General features: G+C 41.9%; 2 protein-coding genes across 2 annotated transcripts; one reads left to right on the top strand and one right to left on the bottom strand.

The window, feature by feature from the left end:
• The first annotated feature begins 96 nt into the window (after positions 1-96).
• Positions 97-5,812, top strand: LOC141003738 (protein mono-ADP-ribosyltransferase PARP15). Its single transcript, XM_073475179.1, has 12 exons — positions 97-945; positions 1,036-1,272; positions 1,750-1,974; positions 2,061-2,115; positions 2,271-2,417; positions 2,579-2,641; positions 2,730-2,903; positions 3,034-3,216; positions 3,301-3,927; positions 4,069-4,205; positions 4,472-4,652; positions 4,792-5,812. Exons 1-12 carry the CDS (start codon positions 325-327, stop codon positions 5,076-5,078), a joined length of 2,937 nt encoding a protein of 978 aa, XP_073331280.1. The 5' UTR covers positions 97-324; the 3' UTR covers positions 5,079-5,812.
• A 272-nt stretch (positions 5,813-6,084) lies between these two features.
• On the bottom strand, positions 6,085-17,948 carry f13a1b (coagulation factor XIII, A1 polypeptide b). Its single transcript, XM_073475085.1, has 15 exons — positions 17,844-17,948; positions 14,582-14,805; positions 13,626-13,814; positions 13,041-13,289; positions 12,824-12,942; positions 12,644-12,751; positions 12,322-12,496; positions 11,954-12,092; positions 10,711-10,814; positions 10,461-10,549; positions 10,166-10,319; positions 8,818-9,093; positions 8,494-8,654; positions 8,221-8,357; positions 6,085-7,889 (listed from the first exon to the last, which is right to left on the bottom strand). Exons 2-15 carry the CDS (start codon positions 14,766-14,768, stop codon positions 7,748-7,750), a joined length of 2,229 nt encoding a protein of 742 aa, XP_073331186.1. The 5' UTR covers positions 14,769-14,805; positions 17,844-17,948; the 3' UTR covers positions 6,085-7,747.
• Positions 17,949-18,859: the final 911 nt, after the last annotated feature.

Below are 18,859 nucleotides of genomic sequence, written 5' to 3' on the forward strand. Positions count from 1 at the left end.
CCAGACCAGAAGGTGAAGTCAGGAGCTACAAAACCTGATGAACTGATCAAAACGGTAAAAGAAAAGAGAGTTAAACTTCCTACAGCGTTACTTACCTTCATAACATCCAGCGGTGCCGTCTCCAAGTACCAAGCTCACTTCCAGCAGAGTCTCAGAAATCCTGTTTCCATAGAGGTGGGGTCAGACCTGGTTCTGTCCAGTTTGTCCGAAGATGCGCTGGATGAAGCTGAGGCAGCAATAAAGAGAGACCTGAGTCTGGACAATGTGCAGCTGCAGGGAGCTGCAGCTGCACCTCCAGATCTCGACAGGGTGAAAGAAATCCTGATGAAAGCCAAGAACGAGGCAAACCATCGAGAGCTCAGAGTGGACGTCAGCTTCATCCCAGGACCCAGTGGAGCTGCAATCACCAAAGTACGACTGGTGGGCTACAGTGTGAATGTGAACAAGCTCAAAGAAGTTCTGCACAACTCCCAGATGAACCAAGTTGGGACAAAGGAGCTGCTGAACCTACCGCATCCTGAACTGGTCGACTGCTTTGATCAAATCTTAGACCTGATTGGCATGAAGCAGAACAAGGTGACCTTTAAAGCCCTGCGTTTTCCGTCCCCTTCTGTGCTCGTGTCTGGCCCCCGCTGTCTGGTCCCGGAGGTTCAGGCGAACCTGAAAGCGACTCTAGCCAATCTGACAAAAGACACACTGGTTCTAGATGGACCAGGTGCTCAGCGCTACTTCCAAGCAGAGGGTAAAATCAGCAAGGAGCTGGTGGAGAGCTCCTGTCAGGTTATTATCAGGGAACAGCAAGGTGTGTTCTCCCCAAAGGTGAAAAGCTCCAGCACCAGCAGTGTCAAACCCAGGCCTGCCCCCAGACAGCGCCGCAACACTTCGAGCATTGTGTTCGACAAGACGAGCCTGGAGATCAAACTTGGCAGTTTGGTGGATGAGCAGGTTCGACAATTTCTGTTCTACTTTACAAAAAAGTAGCACGGCAGCCAAGTTATACTCACATTGATATTTTTTTCCACATTATTTCCACAGGTGAATGTTTTGGTGGCCCCCATGATCAACAGGCAGCTAAATTCTACGAAAATCGGTAAATGTCTGTTGAAGAAAGCGGGGAATGCAATCAAGTCAAAGTTTTACTTGAAGACATCAAATCGCACCCTCGCTCCTGGTGATGTTCTGCAGGTTGATGCGCCTCCGTCTCTGGGCTGCTCCAAGCTCTTCTTCATTGAATGCTCACCATGGGATGGAGTCAGCGGAAGGAGTGTGCAGGTTAGATAAAAAAGCCTATATGAAGAGTTGTCTAAAGCAAAAGTGAGTCTGCACAGTTGGCCACATTTGAAGTTTCCTCTTAAAGGCATTCATGGTGCTAAAGTTGTTTGAATGCATATAAACAATCCAAAGTAGTAGTTGTGAGAAGAATATCAAAATAAGTTTGAGAGCAAAGTTACGATCCTGCCTCCTTTCTCGACTCCACACACATTACCAAATGCAGCATAAAGAAATGTGTTTCATGGAAGGATTCAGGTGAGGGGTGTTATTTTGAACGTGAAACTTTGTGTGGCTAAATAGTATTTCCAAGAGTAATAAGCTTCAGAATATGTGGTCTTGTGCCTTTCACAGGGCTTCAGTTCTTGATCAGAATAACTGTGGTATTTTTAACTTATAGCCCCAGTCCATGTTAGATTAACTCACAATGTCAATGCAGAAGTGAAATCACTGAGGAAGTGTTTGGTTTTTGTTTTGTAGGCACTTAGGAAAGGCCTGAAGAGGTGTTTGGACCTGTGTGCAAAGCAGCACTTGTACTCAGTGGCCTTTCCAGTTATCGGACCGGGATTGGTTTTAAAATACCCGCTGAGTGAAGCCATTCAAGTGCTGACTGAGATCATTTGCCAGTTCGGATTATCTGCATCCTCTGGTCGTCTCTCCACCATCCACATCGTCATTAAACCAGGCTATCCAGACTCTGAGGAGGTGACTATCAACACAACTGGTTTGTTAGATGAATGCCTGTAGGATTTACTGATGAGAGTTTTTAAAGCTGGTGTTTTTACTTACAGTGCTACCATGATGTCTCCAGGCACCTCAGCCTAAATATGAACCAAGGAGGCCAAGGTAAGATGTACATTTACATAAAAAAAAAAAAAATCTATATATATATACAACTGCAAACGATCTGTGTTTACCAAACCCGTAGTGATCTTGTTTATTCAACCATGTGTGTCACAAAATGGTGACCCTTGTCCCAAACATATGGTTCTTCATCTCAGCAATCTTCAGATCCCTCACCAGTGACCTCGATGACATCACAATGACAGTGGGAGGCGGGGCTAAACTACAGCTGGTGTTTGGTGACATCACTAATGAGACTACAGATATTGTTGTGAACACGACCAACTTTGTTGATTTTCACAGAGGTGATATATTTTGTGATTGTCTGTAAACGTGACATTGACAACATTGTGAATATGTTGGCATGCTGACATCAGCATTAAGCTCACATTGCCTAACAGAGCTGCTAGCATGGCTGTAGACCCTTGTAGTTTTGCTCTAACATAATCAAATCTTTTCTCTGCAGATGGTGTGTGCAGAGACATCTTAGCCGTAGCTGGACCAGAGGTGGAGGCTGAACTTAGAGCAGGTGAGAAAAAATGACATGCTCGACATTTTCAAGCAACACACACTTTAGCTTCTTCACTCACGTTTGTCTTGTCTTGTCAACCAACCAGACGTCAACCAAAGGAGTGTTTTTGTATCCCGGTCTGGACGGCTCCCCTGTAAAGCCATTTTGCATGTATGGGGAAGAGGGGATGCAGGTATCATCGAACAACTGGTGTGCTACATCATGAGATATTGTGAAAACTATGGATTTAAGTCCGTAGCCATTCCTGCCATCTGTGCTGGTAGGTATTTTGTAAGACTTTCTAGATGTGCAATAAAAAAAAAACCCACAAACACTCAGCTAATATCAGTTATGTAGTTTAAATTAATCAGTATTAATTCTGCCAGTAAACATTCAAACTGTTCATGCAGGAGCTGGAGGGTTGGACCCTGGTGTCGTGGCAAGTGCAATCCTCCGAGGGGTGAAGGCTGCCACTTCATCTACTTCTCTTTACTCTGTCACCAATATCCGCCTCGTCCTGATTAAGATCAATGTCTTCTTGGCATTTAAAGAGGAAGCAATGCAAATGTTTCCCACTGCTGTGATCAACAGAGGTAACAGGAAGTTTCACAAAAATCATAATTCACTTGTTCCATTGTAAATTTTCACTGATTGTTATCTTTGGACCCTCTTTGCAGTGTCAGTGCCTCAGAGGCCTCATGTACAACAACAACCGCCCTCTTTGTCAGTGAGCACAGACCTGAGCCTCCTCCATACCACCTCCACAAGTCAGAAGTCCGTCTTCCTCTTCCTGGGTCTCTCCAGACAGGATGTTGACGATGCCATGACAAAGCTGAAGGGTCTGTATCAGGCTCAGTGCTCCACTCAAACCTTCAAAAAGGAGGATCTGTCAGGCCTCACCCAGGACAACGTGGAGGATCTGAAGCAGCTGCTGGAGACGCAGGGTCTGTACATACAGAGGGACCAGTCCGGGCCGGGAAGCTTAACAGTGAGTGGGTTAAAAGATGGAGTCAACCAGGTGACGCAGAAGATTAATGCCTCTCTGTATGGCTCCCTCAGAAGAGAGGTGAGAGTCAGAGAGGAGCAGGAAATTTACACCCTTGTAGCTTGGTATATCCTGGCACATAACGGCACCTGGGAGAGACTCCCCAAAACAGCCAATTACAGCCTAGAAAATAACGAAATCACAGGAGGGATAGTGGACGCACAGGGCGTCCTGTGGAGTGTGGATGTACAGAGGTTGGAGGCTTCAAGACAAGTATCCGGACAGACGACGAAGCTGAAACGACTTGTGAATCTTCCAGGTGAGAAGATTGTTGTTGCTGAACATTTACGTTTCAAAAGAGCCCGACTGATACTGTAGTCTGAGACCAACAGCAGATACTTAAGAATACCAAGTCTGAATTTCTGGCATTTTTCTATTTTGTCCTCCAACCTTTTTTCAGACTTCACCCTCCCTCTCTACTGGGACGACATGGCTGGCGGTGAAGCGTTCAAGGCGGTTGCACTGCAGCCTTCCTCTGCAGAGTACAAGTCAGTGAAGGAGGACTTCAAACGGACTGCAACCATGACTGTGATGAAGGTGGGCAGCTTTAACTCGAAAAGACATGTCATTGCCTCTAGACATGGAAGACTCGAAGTTAGTTAATAGGTTAGGTTAATGGCTTTCATTCACATTAATGGAACCACTTTATATCAGGGTATCTCTTACACGTGTCTTCATATTGAGTTACTGCACAATATCTGTGTTCTCAACACAGTACAGTTGAAAGGACTAAAGATATTTCCAGCCTTCGGAGGTCATTTTGTTAGCTCGTTATTTACTTTGTTTTGTTATTTTCCCGACAGATCTGGCGCCTGCAGAACGTTCATCTGCGCAAGTCCTATGAGGTACAAAAGAAGCAGATGTCTGATAACAGAAGACGGGAGGGGGGCGCACGTGAAAAGCTTCTGTACCACGGGACGACGCTGGACAACTGTGAATCCATCATGCAAACTGGGTTCAACAGGCGCTTTGCAGGACAGAAGGGTAAAGATCTTTCTCCTCCCTCTTTACATTTCCATTTAATTCCTTTAACTAGTGAAGTGTAACAATCACATGGATGATTTTGAACGATGTTTAGATTTGAGGACTTATTTTAAATTCCCTATTTCCTCTTATTTCCCAGGAACTAGATACGGTCATGGAACCTACTTTGCCGTAGACGCCAGCTACTCAGCCAACCCCGCCTTCTCGAAGCCAGGTGCTGATGGTTCTCAGTTAATGTTTGTGGCCCGAGTCCTGACCGGGGTCTCCACTCTCGGAAGCAGCAACATGAAGGTCCCTCCTCCTCGCAGTGACAGTCAGCCCCACGATCGCTACGACAGTGTGGTGGACATAATAGATGACCCATCAGTGTACGTTGTGTTCCATGACAACCAAGCGTACCCAGACTACCTCATCATCTTCAAATGAAGATGTTGAGGATAGACGACGGGTGCAGAAAAGATTGTTTATGATGATGGTGTTTTATTAGATGAAAGACCACATTTAGGCTGAAAAAATAAACTCATGTAAGTGTATACCTATCACACCACAGAGCTCTTTAGTCCAACAAAACAATATATTTAATTCAAATCGTCTGTCAGACAATCTGTTCCTCGTCAGTGTCAGCACAAGTTAGCCCAGGCTGAAGAGCCTCTCAGGCAGGTCAGGTGATTGTTGCACACCATGCATGAAAAAGCACCTTTAATTATTTATTTCTACCAACCCATGATGCAGATTATGGACAATCTTATGTTAGACAAGTGACAACATAATTGTCTGATTAGCAACTGTATTGTGATTAGTGAATATAGGAACAGTAACATGTTACTGCGTCTGTGTTACAGACAAATGTAAAGTGATTATAGTTATCAGCACTGGTTTACGGGTATTTTTTTTATTATTCTGTTGATTCAGTCATGATAAGATCTTTCTCTTCTGATTAAAATGTCTTCGCCAAAACTACACAGTGCAGCATTAATTGGATTCAGACAGTTTTCCGCTCTGCTGCTTCGGCAATTTCTCGAGGGATGATGTTGTTGTTCTGCTGTTGCACTTTTGTTTGTTTTAGATTACATCATGTGTTATCATTAGGTGATTCATAGTCATCAGTGATGAGTTTTGTCTGATTTTGTGTTTGTAACAAATAAAATTTGCCAAATCATTGATGATGACACTGTGAAGTTTTGGACACACACACACACACACACAGTCACGTCAATATTGCCAACAGGGCACTACATGTCTCTACCATCTAAAAGGGGACCTCTGTTTCTGGTCATTTTGAAAAAACAAAAATAGAATAGAAAAGCTTCTTTTAAGGTCTTTTACCATAATATTACTTCAAATATGTTTTTAAATTTTTTTAAAAGAAATTGCCAAGAGGGGACATCGTTCAGCAACGTCTGCCTATCAAAGAGGGGTCTTACACACACACTTACAGTATAGGGAATCTTTTATTTGGTTGATATTTGCATTTGCATCTTGTACAAAGAAAATAGTGTAGAAACAGTTTTTGTAGACTGATATAAAGAGCTGGAAAGGGCTCTTTACAGTTGTATAGTACTTCAGTATAATAGCTGTAGTTGTATAGTTGGAGTACATTTCAAAAATCAAGCTGCATTAATCAATATTTTGTATGTCAAATGAAACGTAGCATCACAGAAAATTATCCACCAAGGCAGCTGTTCTACTAAGCTTTGTAGCTCTCTAGATCAATGTTTTGGTTACAGTCTCACTGATCAATCAACCCTGTTTGTAAAAGCTGCAGGAAGCCATTTTGAGGAAATTCAGGTCTGATGAATCCACTTAACTACCTACCAAGCAGCAGACAGAGGACAGAAGACAGCAACTAGCTGGTGAATACAATTGAATCTTCATAACAAATAATAACCTAATAATAGATATTTTTTTCAGGAGTTGGGTCAGACTAACTTGACTGAGTAAATGACTGAATATTTTACCTAAATACATAAAATCACCAGAAAACAACCTGGTGGGTTGATCATGTTGCTCTGCCTCTGTTGGAGTTGTAAGGGAATGGGTGTAATTCTTCCCCCTGGTGGTAATACATTGATAAACATAAAATAAACATTGTGTCTGTAATACCTCAATTTTTACTGGATATAGCCCTGTCTTTACTCTCTGCAGTTTTGAGTGTCAAAAACTCCAATGAAACAATAAAAGTGTTCGCTGCCTTCTGTCAACAACCCACAATGCAATGCATATTTTATACATGTGAAAGTTAACTGTGGGGGGACACGACACCTGTCAATGATGACGCAAAATGATGACTAGTTAATTTGTGGGTGAAATCTTTGTTTACATCCCACTATAGAATAAACTATACAACTACTAGAAGATAATAATATGAAATAATGAATGATTGAATGAGTCGGAGAATTTTGAAAACAGCCACGCTCTTGAGTTAAAATGAAGAAGCAAGCTACAGATTTATTCTTCCAAAATATACTTTCTTAAAATCAATTAACATTTTTTAATACTTGGACCAGTTTTTTTTTTTTAAGCATAAAAAAGCACTTAATTGCCCTTTAACTGTCAACATGTTTGATATAGCACAAAAATGTGTTAATTAGCCTTATAATAATTGACTGATATGGAGGACAAGAACTGCCAAAATCAAAAACAGATAGAGAAATAAATACATGGCTTAAAAAATACTATTAAATGCACTAAATATACTATACTATAAAAATAAATGTAGGCAGTAATTGATATTTCTGTTTTAATTTGTTTTTGCATTAATCCTCCTATTTATTTACTTTCACATGTAAGGGACTACAAAAGGTTAAAAAAATACAGAAATTATTTAATAAAGAAATATCAACTCATGTCACATTTACTGCCTACATTTCTTATATTGTGTTTGATGCATTTAATGGAATAATCATTATTATTTATTGAGTAATTTATTTATTTAGTAATTTATTTTTAGGTTCGGTCCTCCATAGCCTAAAACTATCACTTTAGTTGTCATAAATGCTGAAACTACAGATGTGAAACTGTGTTATAGGTTTATATCCGAGCTGAAGTGTAACTGAGCTGAATGTCGTTGGCTGTCAGTGATCCTGCCGCGATCCTCAGGGCTGGATGGTGACAGACGCCTGGCCTCGGACCTGCCTCAGAGCAGGACAGTCCAGCGTAGCGATCACTCTGGTGCTGCCAGCCCTCAGCGGGCTGAAATACTCGGTCCAGGTCAGGGTGGAGCCTCGTGGGATCAGACTGAAACCAGCAGGGGCAGAGTTAGACGGCAGAAGGATTGGGCTGATTTTTGGTGTAATTTTAAAGATAGTCAAAAATCACTGAATCAGGAAGCAGTAACAGTTTATTATCAGGGTGCAAAGCACATGCTTAAACCTGCAGCAACTGCTTTTTAATATACAAACAGATGAATAAAAGCTGTAACATTATGAAAACTTGGTTTACTTATAGCTGATTTTTGTGATCACCTTTAGTTTTTAACAGCCCACCAACCTCTGACATATTAAATGAGTCAAAGACAAAGATGAGACCTATGCCCTACATATACCTATTTCATCTGTTCAGAGCTCACCTGTAATATTTGGACTTGGGCAGCATGAGTCCGGGCCCTTCCATGCGAATGTAGACGCCCTCCAGGCCGAAATCGAAAGGGTTTGTAAATTCGACAGTTGCCATCATCTCTTCACTCACTCTGGCCCCGCCGGACAACTGACGTACACAAAAGACATCCACCGTTAGAAAGAAAAAGACAAATCCGCTGAATAAAGGCTCTTTTCGTTAACTAAACAGTTACACATTTTACATTCACTGTGTGGAATAGAATAAAACAAGCATGATGTCAGACCACAATGGAGAGTTTGGGATTGTGCAGGGTGACGACTTTCATGGCGGTGACGATCTGGCCGGTCTCCTTGACCTTCCCAGTGGCAATAAAATTGAGGTTGGCCTGTTCCACCAGATGCTTCATGTAGTTCTTTGACTCGACCACCACCACCTCCTTCACACCTGGAGAACACAAAGACACAACACTGCTCTCTCTGACATTGACCTTTTTCAATTATTTCTTTTTTTTTTATGATCCAAAGCACACTTTCGAAAGTAGAGGAGTGAACGTTGTTGGTTGTTGAATTAATATTGTAAAAATAGGATGAATAAACATCTTCCTCACTTTTGTTGGGGCCGATTGTCACTGTGGGATCGCTGAACAGGAACTCGGTGCTGGTGACTCCGGTGTAATACACCACGCTACCGCTGATATAGATGTCCACGACGCGGCGCTGGTCGCTGCGGTTTATGAACTCCAGGTCCAGCTCGAAGTCGTCGCCCACGCTGACCTCCAGGGTGGGCAGGACCAGGTCCACGTCAGCCTCAGGAGGGTTGGACTTCACACGTTGACAGCCATACCCCTCTGCTTTTTCCAGAACGGTCCGCTCCTCCTTGCTGCCTGGATTGGATGATTGGAATATATTGTTGTAATGTTTTGTGTTTGTAGATTTCATTCAAACAATCAAAATGTTTGTCTGACAAGCTATCTAATCTTAGTTTAGGATGACATTTGCAATTATCTTAGAATAGGAATTTTCTGTGTGAGGATAATTTAGACTGTCCTAAATTCAAAATAACGGCTGAAAATGGCTCGCAAATAAAGATGGGGAACAACATGAACACTGAAAAATAGGATTCAAAGGCTTCTCAGACCGTAACTTTTGGAAAAGCGTTAACCTGTTGGAGAAACTAACAATGATGTTAGTCTGTTGGAGAAGCTAACGCCAATGTTAGCTAACATTGGCATTAGCTTCTCCAACCGGCTAGGACAGGACACAGCCATGAGTTTAGGAATTGCTTCTGTAATCAGAGGACAGAATTTTTCTGAAATGAGGCCCATAACCTGTCTGCATGCCAAGTTTGCGGTAATCAAAACACCACAATTGGCCCAAGTACCCTGGTCCTTTTCCACGTGCCAACTTTGGCCCAAACCAAGCCAACATAATGCCAATTGGAGGTGATTTACAAACTGAAAGGACCCAAGTCCACACCCCTAAAACCTTGCCAAATCTGGCAGCCACATCGGGGCACATGGCTGGTCCTCTGGTGCCAGAACAAAGCCAGCTGGGCCAAACTCAGCCACTATCATCCCAAATTAACTCTGAACCTGGCATTGTTGCAGAGTATGAAAAACAAATGTGCTTAGCACTGTCTTAGGGACTGCTTGTAGAAGATAATCAATCACAGTAAAAATGAAGTCTTATACTGTGTTCCTGCCAAAGTGTTTCAGTTTTTCTGTTTTCATTACGACACTGTTTCGGGGTTAAATGAATAAACATGAGTACGTTAGTGAGCATTTGTATTCTCTCAGCATTTTTGGGCTGATTTATTTGACAGTTCTTAAAATTATAGTCGGAGAATGTCATGCAACACTCGTGTGTTTGTCTAAACGACAAGCTGAGGCTGCAGCAGAGAAAATAGTTCTGCCCAATATTAAAACACTATGATTTGTGACGGTTGCATTCACTGACCCTCAGGAAACTTGTACTGATCAGTGATGTCACGGCGAGTCACGTCTCCTGGAGCTTTGGTCAAAACCATGCGGCCTACATGAGACTGGTTCACCTTGACCGGCTCCATGGTACCTTCTTTACTCCGGGAGTAAAACACCACGTCGCTGTTGACCTGTGGAGACAAAGATAGAAATAACGTGGAAGTAACCTAAACTTATCTGGAGAGGAGCCCCAACAGAGAAGATTAAATACTGCGTGAATAACAGATTGTCCTGTTGGAGAAACACTGAAAAAATGTTGTTTAAAGACTCACCTCAGCAAACACAAAGGCGGCATCAAAGGGATAGCACATCTGTCCATGTTTGATGGCCTGGACTGATGCAGGACCACATCTGTACATGCCTTGATGGATAAAGAGAGGAAGTATGGAGATAAATGTGACGTCAGACAGTGTATTTAAAACAGTGGTCCTTTAACTGCATTGCATTTTTTAAAAATATAATATAAGGCACTCTTGACTTGTCGTTATAAAGCCACACTTATTTCATAACATTATTATTTACCATCGCTGGTCTCCTGCGGTGTTGCATCCACAACCTGCCAGCCTCCAAAGCCAGCTGGGAGGTCTGGTCTGGACATGTAGCACTCATTCCAGCAGTGATAGTTCCTGGCAATGACAGACATTGTTTTAAATATCATTAGAGAAATAAGTCTAATAAAACTCCTAGTACTCCATAGTACTGAATAACTTCTACAGCCTATAGTGGATCTGAACCCCATAGCTTTACTAGGATTGGGCTTAAAGTGTTAAATTCATCCTTAATCTGGTTCTATGTAAAATAAAAAGCCATGGGGTCATTTAAATCAAAAAGGTTAGCTTAATATGTCCAGCAAATTAAATTTATTATGAGATATCTTCACGTTTTGGTCTGAAAATGGCACTTGATTCAAGTCTTGGAGTGTTCAAAATTTGAAGGGATCATCCTCTAAGGAGCATGAAAGGGCTCCTTAAATTTAATAGCAAACTGCTGATTAGATTTGTATATTCCCTGTTGACAAGTGTTGGCTTACAATGTTGGCAAAAAGTATTAGGATTCATCCTCTGAGGACCATGAACATCCTCAACAGATTTCATTAAAACTGTAGGCTAATTAGTTTAAAAAATACCTTGTCATGAAAGTGAAATGGAAAGTTTGGTGTTAACTGACCAAACCCTGTTTGCTAACCAAACCCATTAAGATTCATCCTCTGGGGATCATGACTAGTCATACCAAATTTCATACCAGTGTTGCCAGTAGTTGCTGATGGACTGCTGGTGCAATTCTGAGGCCACGCCACCAACAGGCCAAAAACAAACCAATGTATGTATACTGCTATATATTATTAAGGTTTTTGTTTGAAGATGGCACTAGATGAAGGTCTTAGAGTGTTCAACATTTAATGAATGTATCCTCTGAGGAACATGAAAGTGCTTAATACATTTCACAGAAAACTGCTGATTTGATTTTTATATTCCTTATAAAAAAAGTGAACGTTTTGGCCTGTTAGAGAGGTCAGGATGTCTGAAAAAATTATTATGGCTCTTCCTCTGGGGACCATGAACGTTTACAACAGATTTCATTAAAATCTTGTCATTACTTTAAAAAGAAATCAATCTTGTCATGAACCAAAGTGAAATGGATATTTGGGTTTTGTTAACTGGAAGGCAATGGGTAATCAAACTTTTTAAAATTCATCCACTGGGTACCATGATTGTGTACATTTCTGATTTCCGTATGATGGTAAGCTACGTGGAAGATGTGTTACCAGATAGAATCTTTGGTGCGATTGCGGTCGATCCTGCCGTTGTCGTGCAGGATGATGTCCGTTTTCAGGTTTCCATCATTGTCATGAGCAGAGTAGTAGTTGGTGACGACTCGTGCTGGGATCCCCAGACAACGCAAGACTAGTTGGACAAGCAATGACAGATATCAAGAGTGAATAGAAGGTTCTCCATTGAACGAACAGAGCCAAAGTACTGAAGAATCAGCCATGCTAAGATATTAAAAACAAGAAAAGGTGCCTCTATACTTCCATTCGTATCTCCTTGAGCAAAGGAATGAAAGGAACTTGGATATTATGACTTATTTAGAAGGGTTTTGAAAAGTGCAACTGGTGTTCGATCAAGATCTCACAGGTGTTGAACACGGCGGCGTAGACCCAGCACTGAGCGTAGCAGACGGGCATCTTGCTGGTGGCGTAGTTGAGCAGGATTTCAGTGCTACCAGTCCAGGAAGTTGGTGCCACCCCGTACATGTAGTCGCCGGTCCAGTTCCCCACCAGCACGCCTTCATCATCGCGGGAGTTCAGCTGAGTGCAACAAAGAGCACATTCACTTGACAACCACTATGGTTCAGTTTCTCAAATGTACTGTAGCTGTTGTTTCTCACTGAAGCCTCATGGAAAAACCAACTGTGTTTTAGAAATAAATAAATATAAATATAAATATTCTCTCACCATAGCAGAGGCCTTTCTGGTCACCTTGATGGGGTCTCCTCTGTTAGTGATGGGCATGTCAGCCTTGTCCATGATATACAGACAGGCATCCAGGACTCCATAGTTAAACTAGGCGAAGAAAATCATCAAATCAAATCTTTGAAAATCAGTCTCGAAGTCTACGATCGGTTGTTCTACTACCTGTCCGTAGTTCCAGTCTCTCTCAGCGATGTCGTCATATGCACCGTGGTAGATGATCCCCACCTCATTCATCACGCACTCCTGCCTCTCTGTCTCATCAGCCAGAAACACGGCATCAGCTGAGGAACGATACAGCAAGACATGTGGAGTTTATGCGGATGAAGGTGAAATAAAATATTACAAAGAAGCTGTTTGTTATCAAGGAGCCTAAACTGACCTGTCGCCCAGGGATTGAAGAGGATGTAGAGGTTTCGGCTGTCTTCCCGTCTGGTCCTACGGATGCCGAAGGGTGTCACCACAGCGACGTACATGTGGTACTTCCCCACAATGCAGTCCGGAGTAGGAGTGATGCCCATGGTGACGGTATTCTCGGAGGTGCTTGTGATGCGGCCTGCCCAGGAGCTCTGACGCTCCTGGGTGGGGAAGACGGGAATATAGGTGCCTTTGCTGTACTGGGGGCTGGAGCCTGGGTGAACAGGGAGCATTGGCAGATTTAACACTTAGCTATGTATGGCACCATGGGCTAGTGACAGTCCTGCCCTTCCAACTTATCCTGAGAAATGTGAAACATCCCATGCTACATGAACTGTTCAATATGATAATGAACAGGAAATGTTTCACTTAATTTTCAGATGAAAAGCTGCACTATTTAAGACATAATTTTTTTTTTTGTCAAATCTTGGCATCAACTAGTTCTCTATACGAAGGTGTGAATTTGACTAACCACTTGATCCAGAATCAAGTGAATTTATGACAACTGCAAGGTGACAAATATCACTTTTTAAGACCGTTTAGAGCTCACCGATGACAAACTCCACAGCGAACTTGTCGCTAGCAGGTTTGTAGGGACGGTTGAAGATGATGTTGACCTGGAACTCTTGTCCTCGACGGACGACGAGAGAGTCAGAGCTGTAAAACTTGGTGTGGTGTTGGGTCTTGTTGATCTCATCCGGCCTCCGCATCATGTCCACATTCGTGATGTCAAGATACTCTGAATGGACAGAAAGACAGCAGGATGTCTTGAAAAACATGTGGATGGATATCTATGAGATTTGCTGGACAGGCTGCCTATTAAAAAAACGTATCAAAAACCTCAGTGATGTGAACGTGCAGTAAATCTCCCTACAACCACTTATTTTTGGCCATTTCCTCACACTCCAAATTCCAGTCACTGCATTATTAAAATTCCTGTCACATATTGATATCTACCACTGCGCAGCTCTTTGACAACAATACAGGGTGGAGTGTGGCGACAAACTGCAGGAAGTCAGCAGAATTTATCCTGTCTGGATGTCATTCATGTGTCAGTCATGTGCAAAACCTACTGGAAACTGTGTCACTGTCGGGAAAAAGACTTTATCTTTTTTAACAAAGACGCACTGTGAGATCTGTCTCCTGCTCTTCAATTCTGCCATCATGAGAGACGACTTGTATATCCACAATTTTGTAAGACGTTGAGTCAGGAGAAACTATATAAACTTCGTATGACTTCATTACTGCAGCACCTTTATTCCCTCTCTGTCTGAACGCTGCTCTGATTGGTCAGCTGTCACAGGCCTGAGCAGGCACCACCCATGGCGTTTCCGCATGAGCTCTGTTGGTTTGCAACTAGACTTAAATCAGACAAACTCATAGTTATAAGTTCTGAAGGCGTCTAAAAATACAAAACTACAAATAATAAGTTGAATAAACTCAAAAATAAAACGTTTTCTGACTCCATTACATTTCTTTATGATGTTTTACAGTGTGATCTCTCACCAGTCAGAGGTGGAAATCCTCTCGGGCCCGGTGCACCAAAGGGCTCAAACTCAGGTACCTCCGTGGTGTCAGAGTTGGCGCTGGCGATGGGAATTGCCGTGCGGCCGCGGTTTGTCACCTTCGGAGGGGGTCCGGAGGGAATAGGGGGGGCAGGAGAGGGAGTCGGGGCGGCACTTGGATCAGACATGGCGCTGATAGTTCAGGGTGGATGATCTGTCGCAGGACTGGAGGAGGAGAGTGGAGGGAAAACAAATACATTATTCCTGCATTAGACTGAATAAATCTTTAAATAACTTCATGACTTCAGATTTCAGAAAATATGCTCATTAAAGTTCTTCATCCATGCAGCGTCTCGAGCTGAATTCCCATCATGCTGGGCGAGCTCTCAAACCCATCTGCTCTACATCTGTGGAAAAACTGGAAGCACGCTTGAGTATGTGTGTGTTTTGTGTGAGAGAGAGAGAGTGTCTGTCCTTGTCCCTTTTATTAAAGATGGGGAGACACGGAAATATTGAAGCTTGCAAATGATGAAACGCACATGGAAGTGGTCTCCACGTGTGGTTGTAGGTTGGGTGAAGAGACGTTTACAGTCACTCCTCTTCCTGAAAGCTGCTGGTGAAGATGGACACTTTTTGCGTTTGGTGATTTATTTTCACTTCACAAATATTTTGTGTTTTTGTGGTCACAGAGAAAGAAACAGAGCATCAATCATGGCTATTAAAAACTTAATCTACTGCAGTAAATAATTGAGTCACTCGTGGTCATGCAGCGAAACCACAGTTAGTCTTACTGCGGTCTTCTTTCATGTTACTATTACATCATTTCACTGGTATGAATTTATTTTAAAATGCATTAACTTTAACAAACCTTATTGTCTGTTATCCTGCTCCTTATAGATCAAACTATTAACTGTGAAGCGCTGATCAGATCCTTTTAATCGTCCCCTTTCTATCTAAGGAAGTTGGTAATAAAGCTTTAATGCTATGGGCTGTTCTCTGTCATCATTTAGCTTTTTTAAAAATGCTTTATTTTCTCATCTTCAAAAACAAATTGCTTATGTTTACAGTAATGTTATCACTGTTTATTCCTTTATTTATTCAGAATGATGTTTTTTTTATGATTGCGTCTAGTCTAAGGCCCCGTTTACATGACAACAGTTTGGCGAAAAATTTGTCCCTTGCTCATACGACAACATTGTGAAAACGATCCTCGTGCACACGGAACTTAACCGAACAGCTGTGAGAAAAACTGATTAAGATCGATAATGAAAATAATTGTTAGGTGCGGGCCCTAAAAGTGATAATGTAATAATAAATTTAAAATGACAATAGTGGAATTGGTGGTGAGCACATCAACAGTGCTCCTACCGTAAAAGTAGTAAAAATGGGAGCTGTACTTTATGGTTAACCAAAGTAATTAAAGGCCCAGCTGACCACAAGCAGGTTCAAACTTATCCCTGGGTGTGAACACATCAAATTGATGTAAACAAAGTCCGTCAGTGTTTTCAGAATGACTCATTAAATCCACAAAACATGATACAGAACAAATATGACATCAGCCCTTCGGTCCAGATGGGATCTACCTGAAACCTGCTTCCAGACCCCGAGTAGACATGAAGTTACTGCCATGATGATTACGTAGGCATGTGGTCAGGCTGATTTAACCCTTAAACACACAACAGCTGTTTACACAAGATGCTCGCAGGCTGCACAGAGTGTCAGGTTTGAGGTACAAACACCTGGCTGAGAATAAGGTTGCTCGTTGTTGCATAATGTGGGCGCGTGCCAGACGAGGAAAGAAGTTTGGGACGACGTTTGGCTGCATGAGTCATCGTTTAACACAGTGAGAGCTCTGTTTTCACTGAAACCACCATCAGCACAGATAGACAGGCTTATAACTGCTGCAGACAGGCTGAGGGACACACGGGTGGACAGTAACATTAAAATAACATTATGTAACTTTTCTACCTTAAAATAACAGCGTCAAAATCACTGAGATTTACGACAGTGTTGTTGCACTCATAAACTGTGGGGGTCACCAAATTGCACACAATGACAATTTCTACATAATGTTGCATTAAATATATATATTTTTTTATGCAAGTATTTGTATTTGAGTCTACTCTACATACTATGCCGTTTTTACTCCACTGCATGTATTTGTCTTACTTTTGAGATTGATATTTTACATTTACATTATATTCCGTTTATGAGTTGTCAGCAGTTCCACCAAAGAGAGATTTTTTACTCTAAACTTATAAAACTGTTTCTTTCAAATAACAGTTTGATCCCCAAAGAGGTAAATCTCATGAATATTTCGCAAAGTAAAGCGTAGAGAAAAGTCCAGAATACTAAAAATACTTCTATTTTTATACTTAACAAACATTTTGATCCCTATTTCTGTACTTTGACTGAAGTAGGAGTTTGACTTGTGATTGAGTATTTTTTGCATTAGGGCTTAATTGCATTCAGCAAAGTAGCTCTTAGATAATTATAGTGGACTAGCACAATACAGTGGACGATGTTTCCATTTGTAAACTTGAGGAGTGAAGTCCAAACTGTACTAAAGTCCAGGATTTGACTGAATATACATGTAGTCGTTCCACAGGTCACACCTCGTTATATCAGTGACCTAAAACTCCTCCATGTCTGAGACACTTGGTGAACGCTCACACACACGTGTGTTTAACACAACTTTGGCAAATGCTGACACAGGAGAAAAAAACCTCCACACAAGTTTAACAGCAGAACTGAGCCTCAACATGAAACTCCTGTGGACATACTTTTTCGAGCACACAACTCAAGTTAAACGGACAAAGATCTACATGCATAATATATAAAATATGTGTTTCAACAGTTGAAGAGGAAGAAGAGGGATAATTTTTCTTTTTTGTGTGTTTCTAATACTACTACTCCAACTACTACTACTCTTACTACTGTATAAGTAAAATATTAAGGTAATAACCTAGATTAGAGGGATGAGTGAGGATTACTCACTCAAGAATCACATTTTAGAAGAGAGAAAAAGTGTCAATAATGTAATAATTCAATCAAACTCCTCAAAGTTGCATGCCATATCGTGAAGTACAACAGGCTTTGTTCGAGTTATTCAAAGTTTGTGTCACCAAATGATCTCAAAAGATTACTGAACAACTGCATAACTTTTAAATGACTTTCAGATGTGTCGTTAAAATCATTACCATCGTCACATCTGGAAGGTATAAACTCTTGAGGAATTTTGTAGCCATAAACCTGGGTCATACCTGTAAAGTCTGAAGTCTGAATGCAGAGTGGTGGCACCTCAGGTGAAGTTGGAGTGAAGCTGCTGTCGGTTGGAGTCGGTCTGCTGCTGCTGCTGCTGCTGCTCCGACTTATGAGACTTCTGCTCCTGCTTAAATACCCTCAGGAGGTAGGAAGAGCTATCTGTGTGTGTGTGTGTGTGTGTGTGTTTGTGTTTGTGTGTGAGAGACCAATGCAGGGAAACAGTGTTGTGTAAGTGGTCAGTCCAACTTGGGAGCAGGATGTGGAATCTACCGTCTCTGTACAACCCACAGCTGGATGGAGCTCAGAGAGATTAACTGACGTTTGAGCTCAGCAGCTGTCAGATGTTTGATCTACATGTAGGTTTGATGTAACCAGGAGAATTATGATTTATTATAATGGCTTTTGTATTTTCTACTGTAATTTTATCAGCCATGCAAGCGATCCACCGCTTTGGTCCAGACTGAAATATCTCCACAGGTATTTGATGGTCCCCAGAATCAGATCATGTGATCTTGTGAATCCACCTCGCCCAGCTTCATGCTCTGCACTTGTGGCCAATCAGCGTCCTTTGAGGAACTGTTGGCAGCTACAGGTGTGGTTTTATGTGTGACAACCAGCCAGAAGCAACTGTTAATCTGAAAATAACAATGGCGGCGGCTGAAGAGGTTGGCGTAGATGCTGCTGAAAGAAGAGCAAAGATATTCAAGGTTTTGTCCTGTTGGAAAAGTTGTTTTTGCTTTTCTCTCACCTGGCGATTGGTGGTTGAAGGTAGCCTGTGATAGACAAACACAGACAGACGGTTCGTCCAATCTGCTGCATTGGATCTTTTACTTCTTTCCTAAAAGTTCCTGCCTTTTCCAGTTTCTAAGAACGATTTCCAAGATGCGTCTATGCAACAAACCATCTGGCACGTCTAACCTCATACTGATCATTCTCAGCTGTACTTTATAATGCTAATATGCCCAACTAAGATGGTGAACATGGTATACCTGCTTCACATGTTAGCATGTTATTG

Source organism: Pagrus major, chromosome 10 (assembly GCF_040436345.1).
Source record: "Pagrus major chromosome 10, Pma_NU_1.0".
In the NCBI taxonomy this organism is placed as follows: domain Eukaryota; kingdom Metazoa; phylum Chordata; class Actinopteri; order Spariformes; family Sparidae; genus Pagrus; species Pagrus major.

What these genes read in the sequence shown, in the direction of transcription:
- LOC141003738 (XM_073475179.1), top strand. Translation starts at nt 325, where the DNA reads ATGAAAGCCAAGAACGAGGCAAACCATCGAGAGCTCAGAGTGGACGTC. An exon ending in GCAGTTTGGTGGATGAGCAG is followed by an intron (nt 946 to 1,035) that starts GTTCGACAATTT and finishes TTATTTCCACAG; the next exon opens with GTGAATGTTTTGGTGGCCCC. An exon ending in CATTCCTGCCATCTGTGCTG is followed by an intron (nt 2,904 to 3,033) that starts GTAGGTATTTTG and finishes CTGTTCATGCAG; the next exon opens with GAGCTGGAGGGTTGGACCCT.
- f13a1b (XM_073475085.1), bottom strand. Translation starts at nt 14,768, where the DNA reads ATGTCTGATCCAAGTGCCGCCCCGACTCCCTCTCCTGCCCCCCCTATT. An exon ending in TCAGTACAAGTTTCCTGAGG is followed by an intron (nt 9,094 to 10,165) that starts GTCAGTGAATGC and finishes CATCCAATCCAG; the next exon opens with GCAGCAAGGAGGAGCGGACC. An exon ending in CCCAAGTCCAAATATTACAG is followed by an intron (nt 7,890 to 8,220) that starts GTGAGCTCTGAA and finishes TGCTGGTTTCAG; the next exon opens with TCTGATCCCACGAGGCTCCA.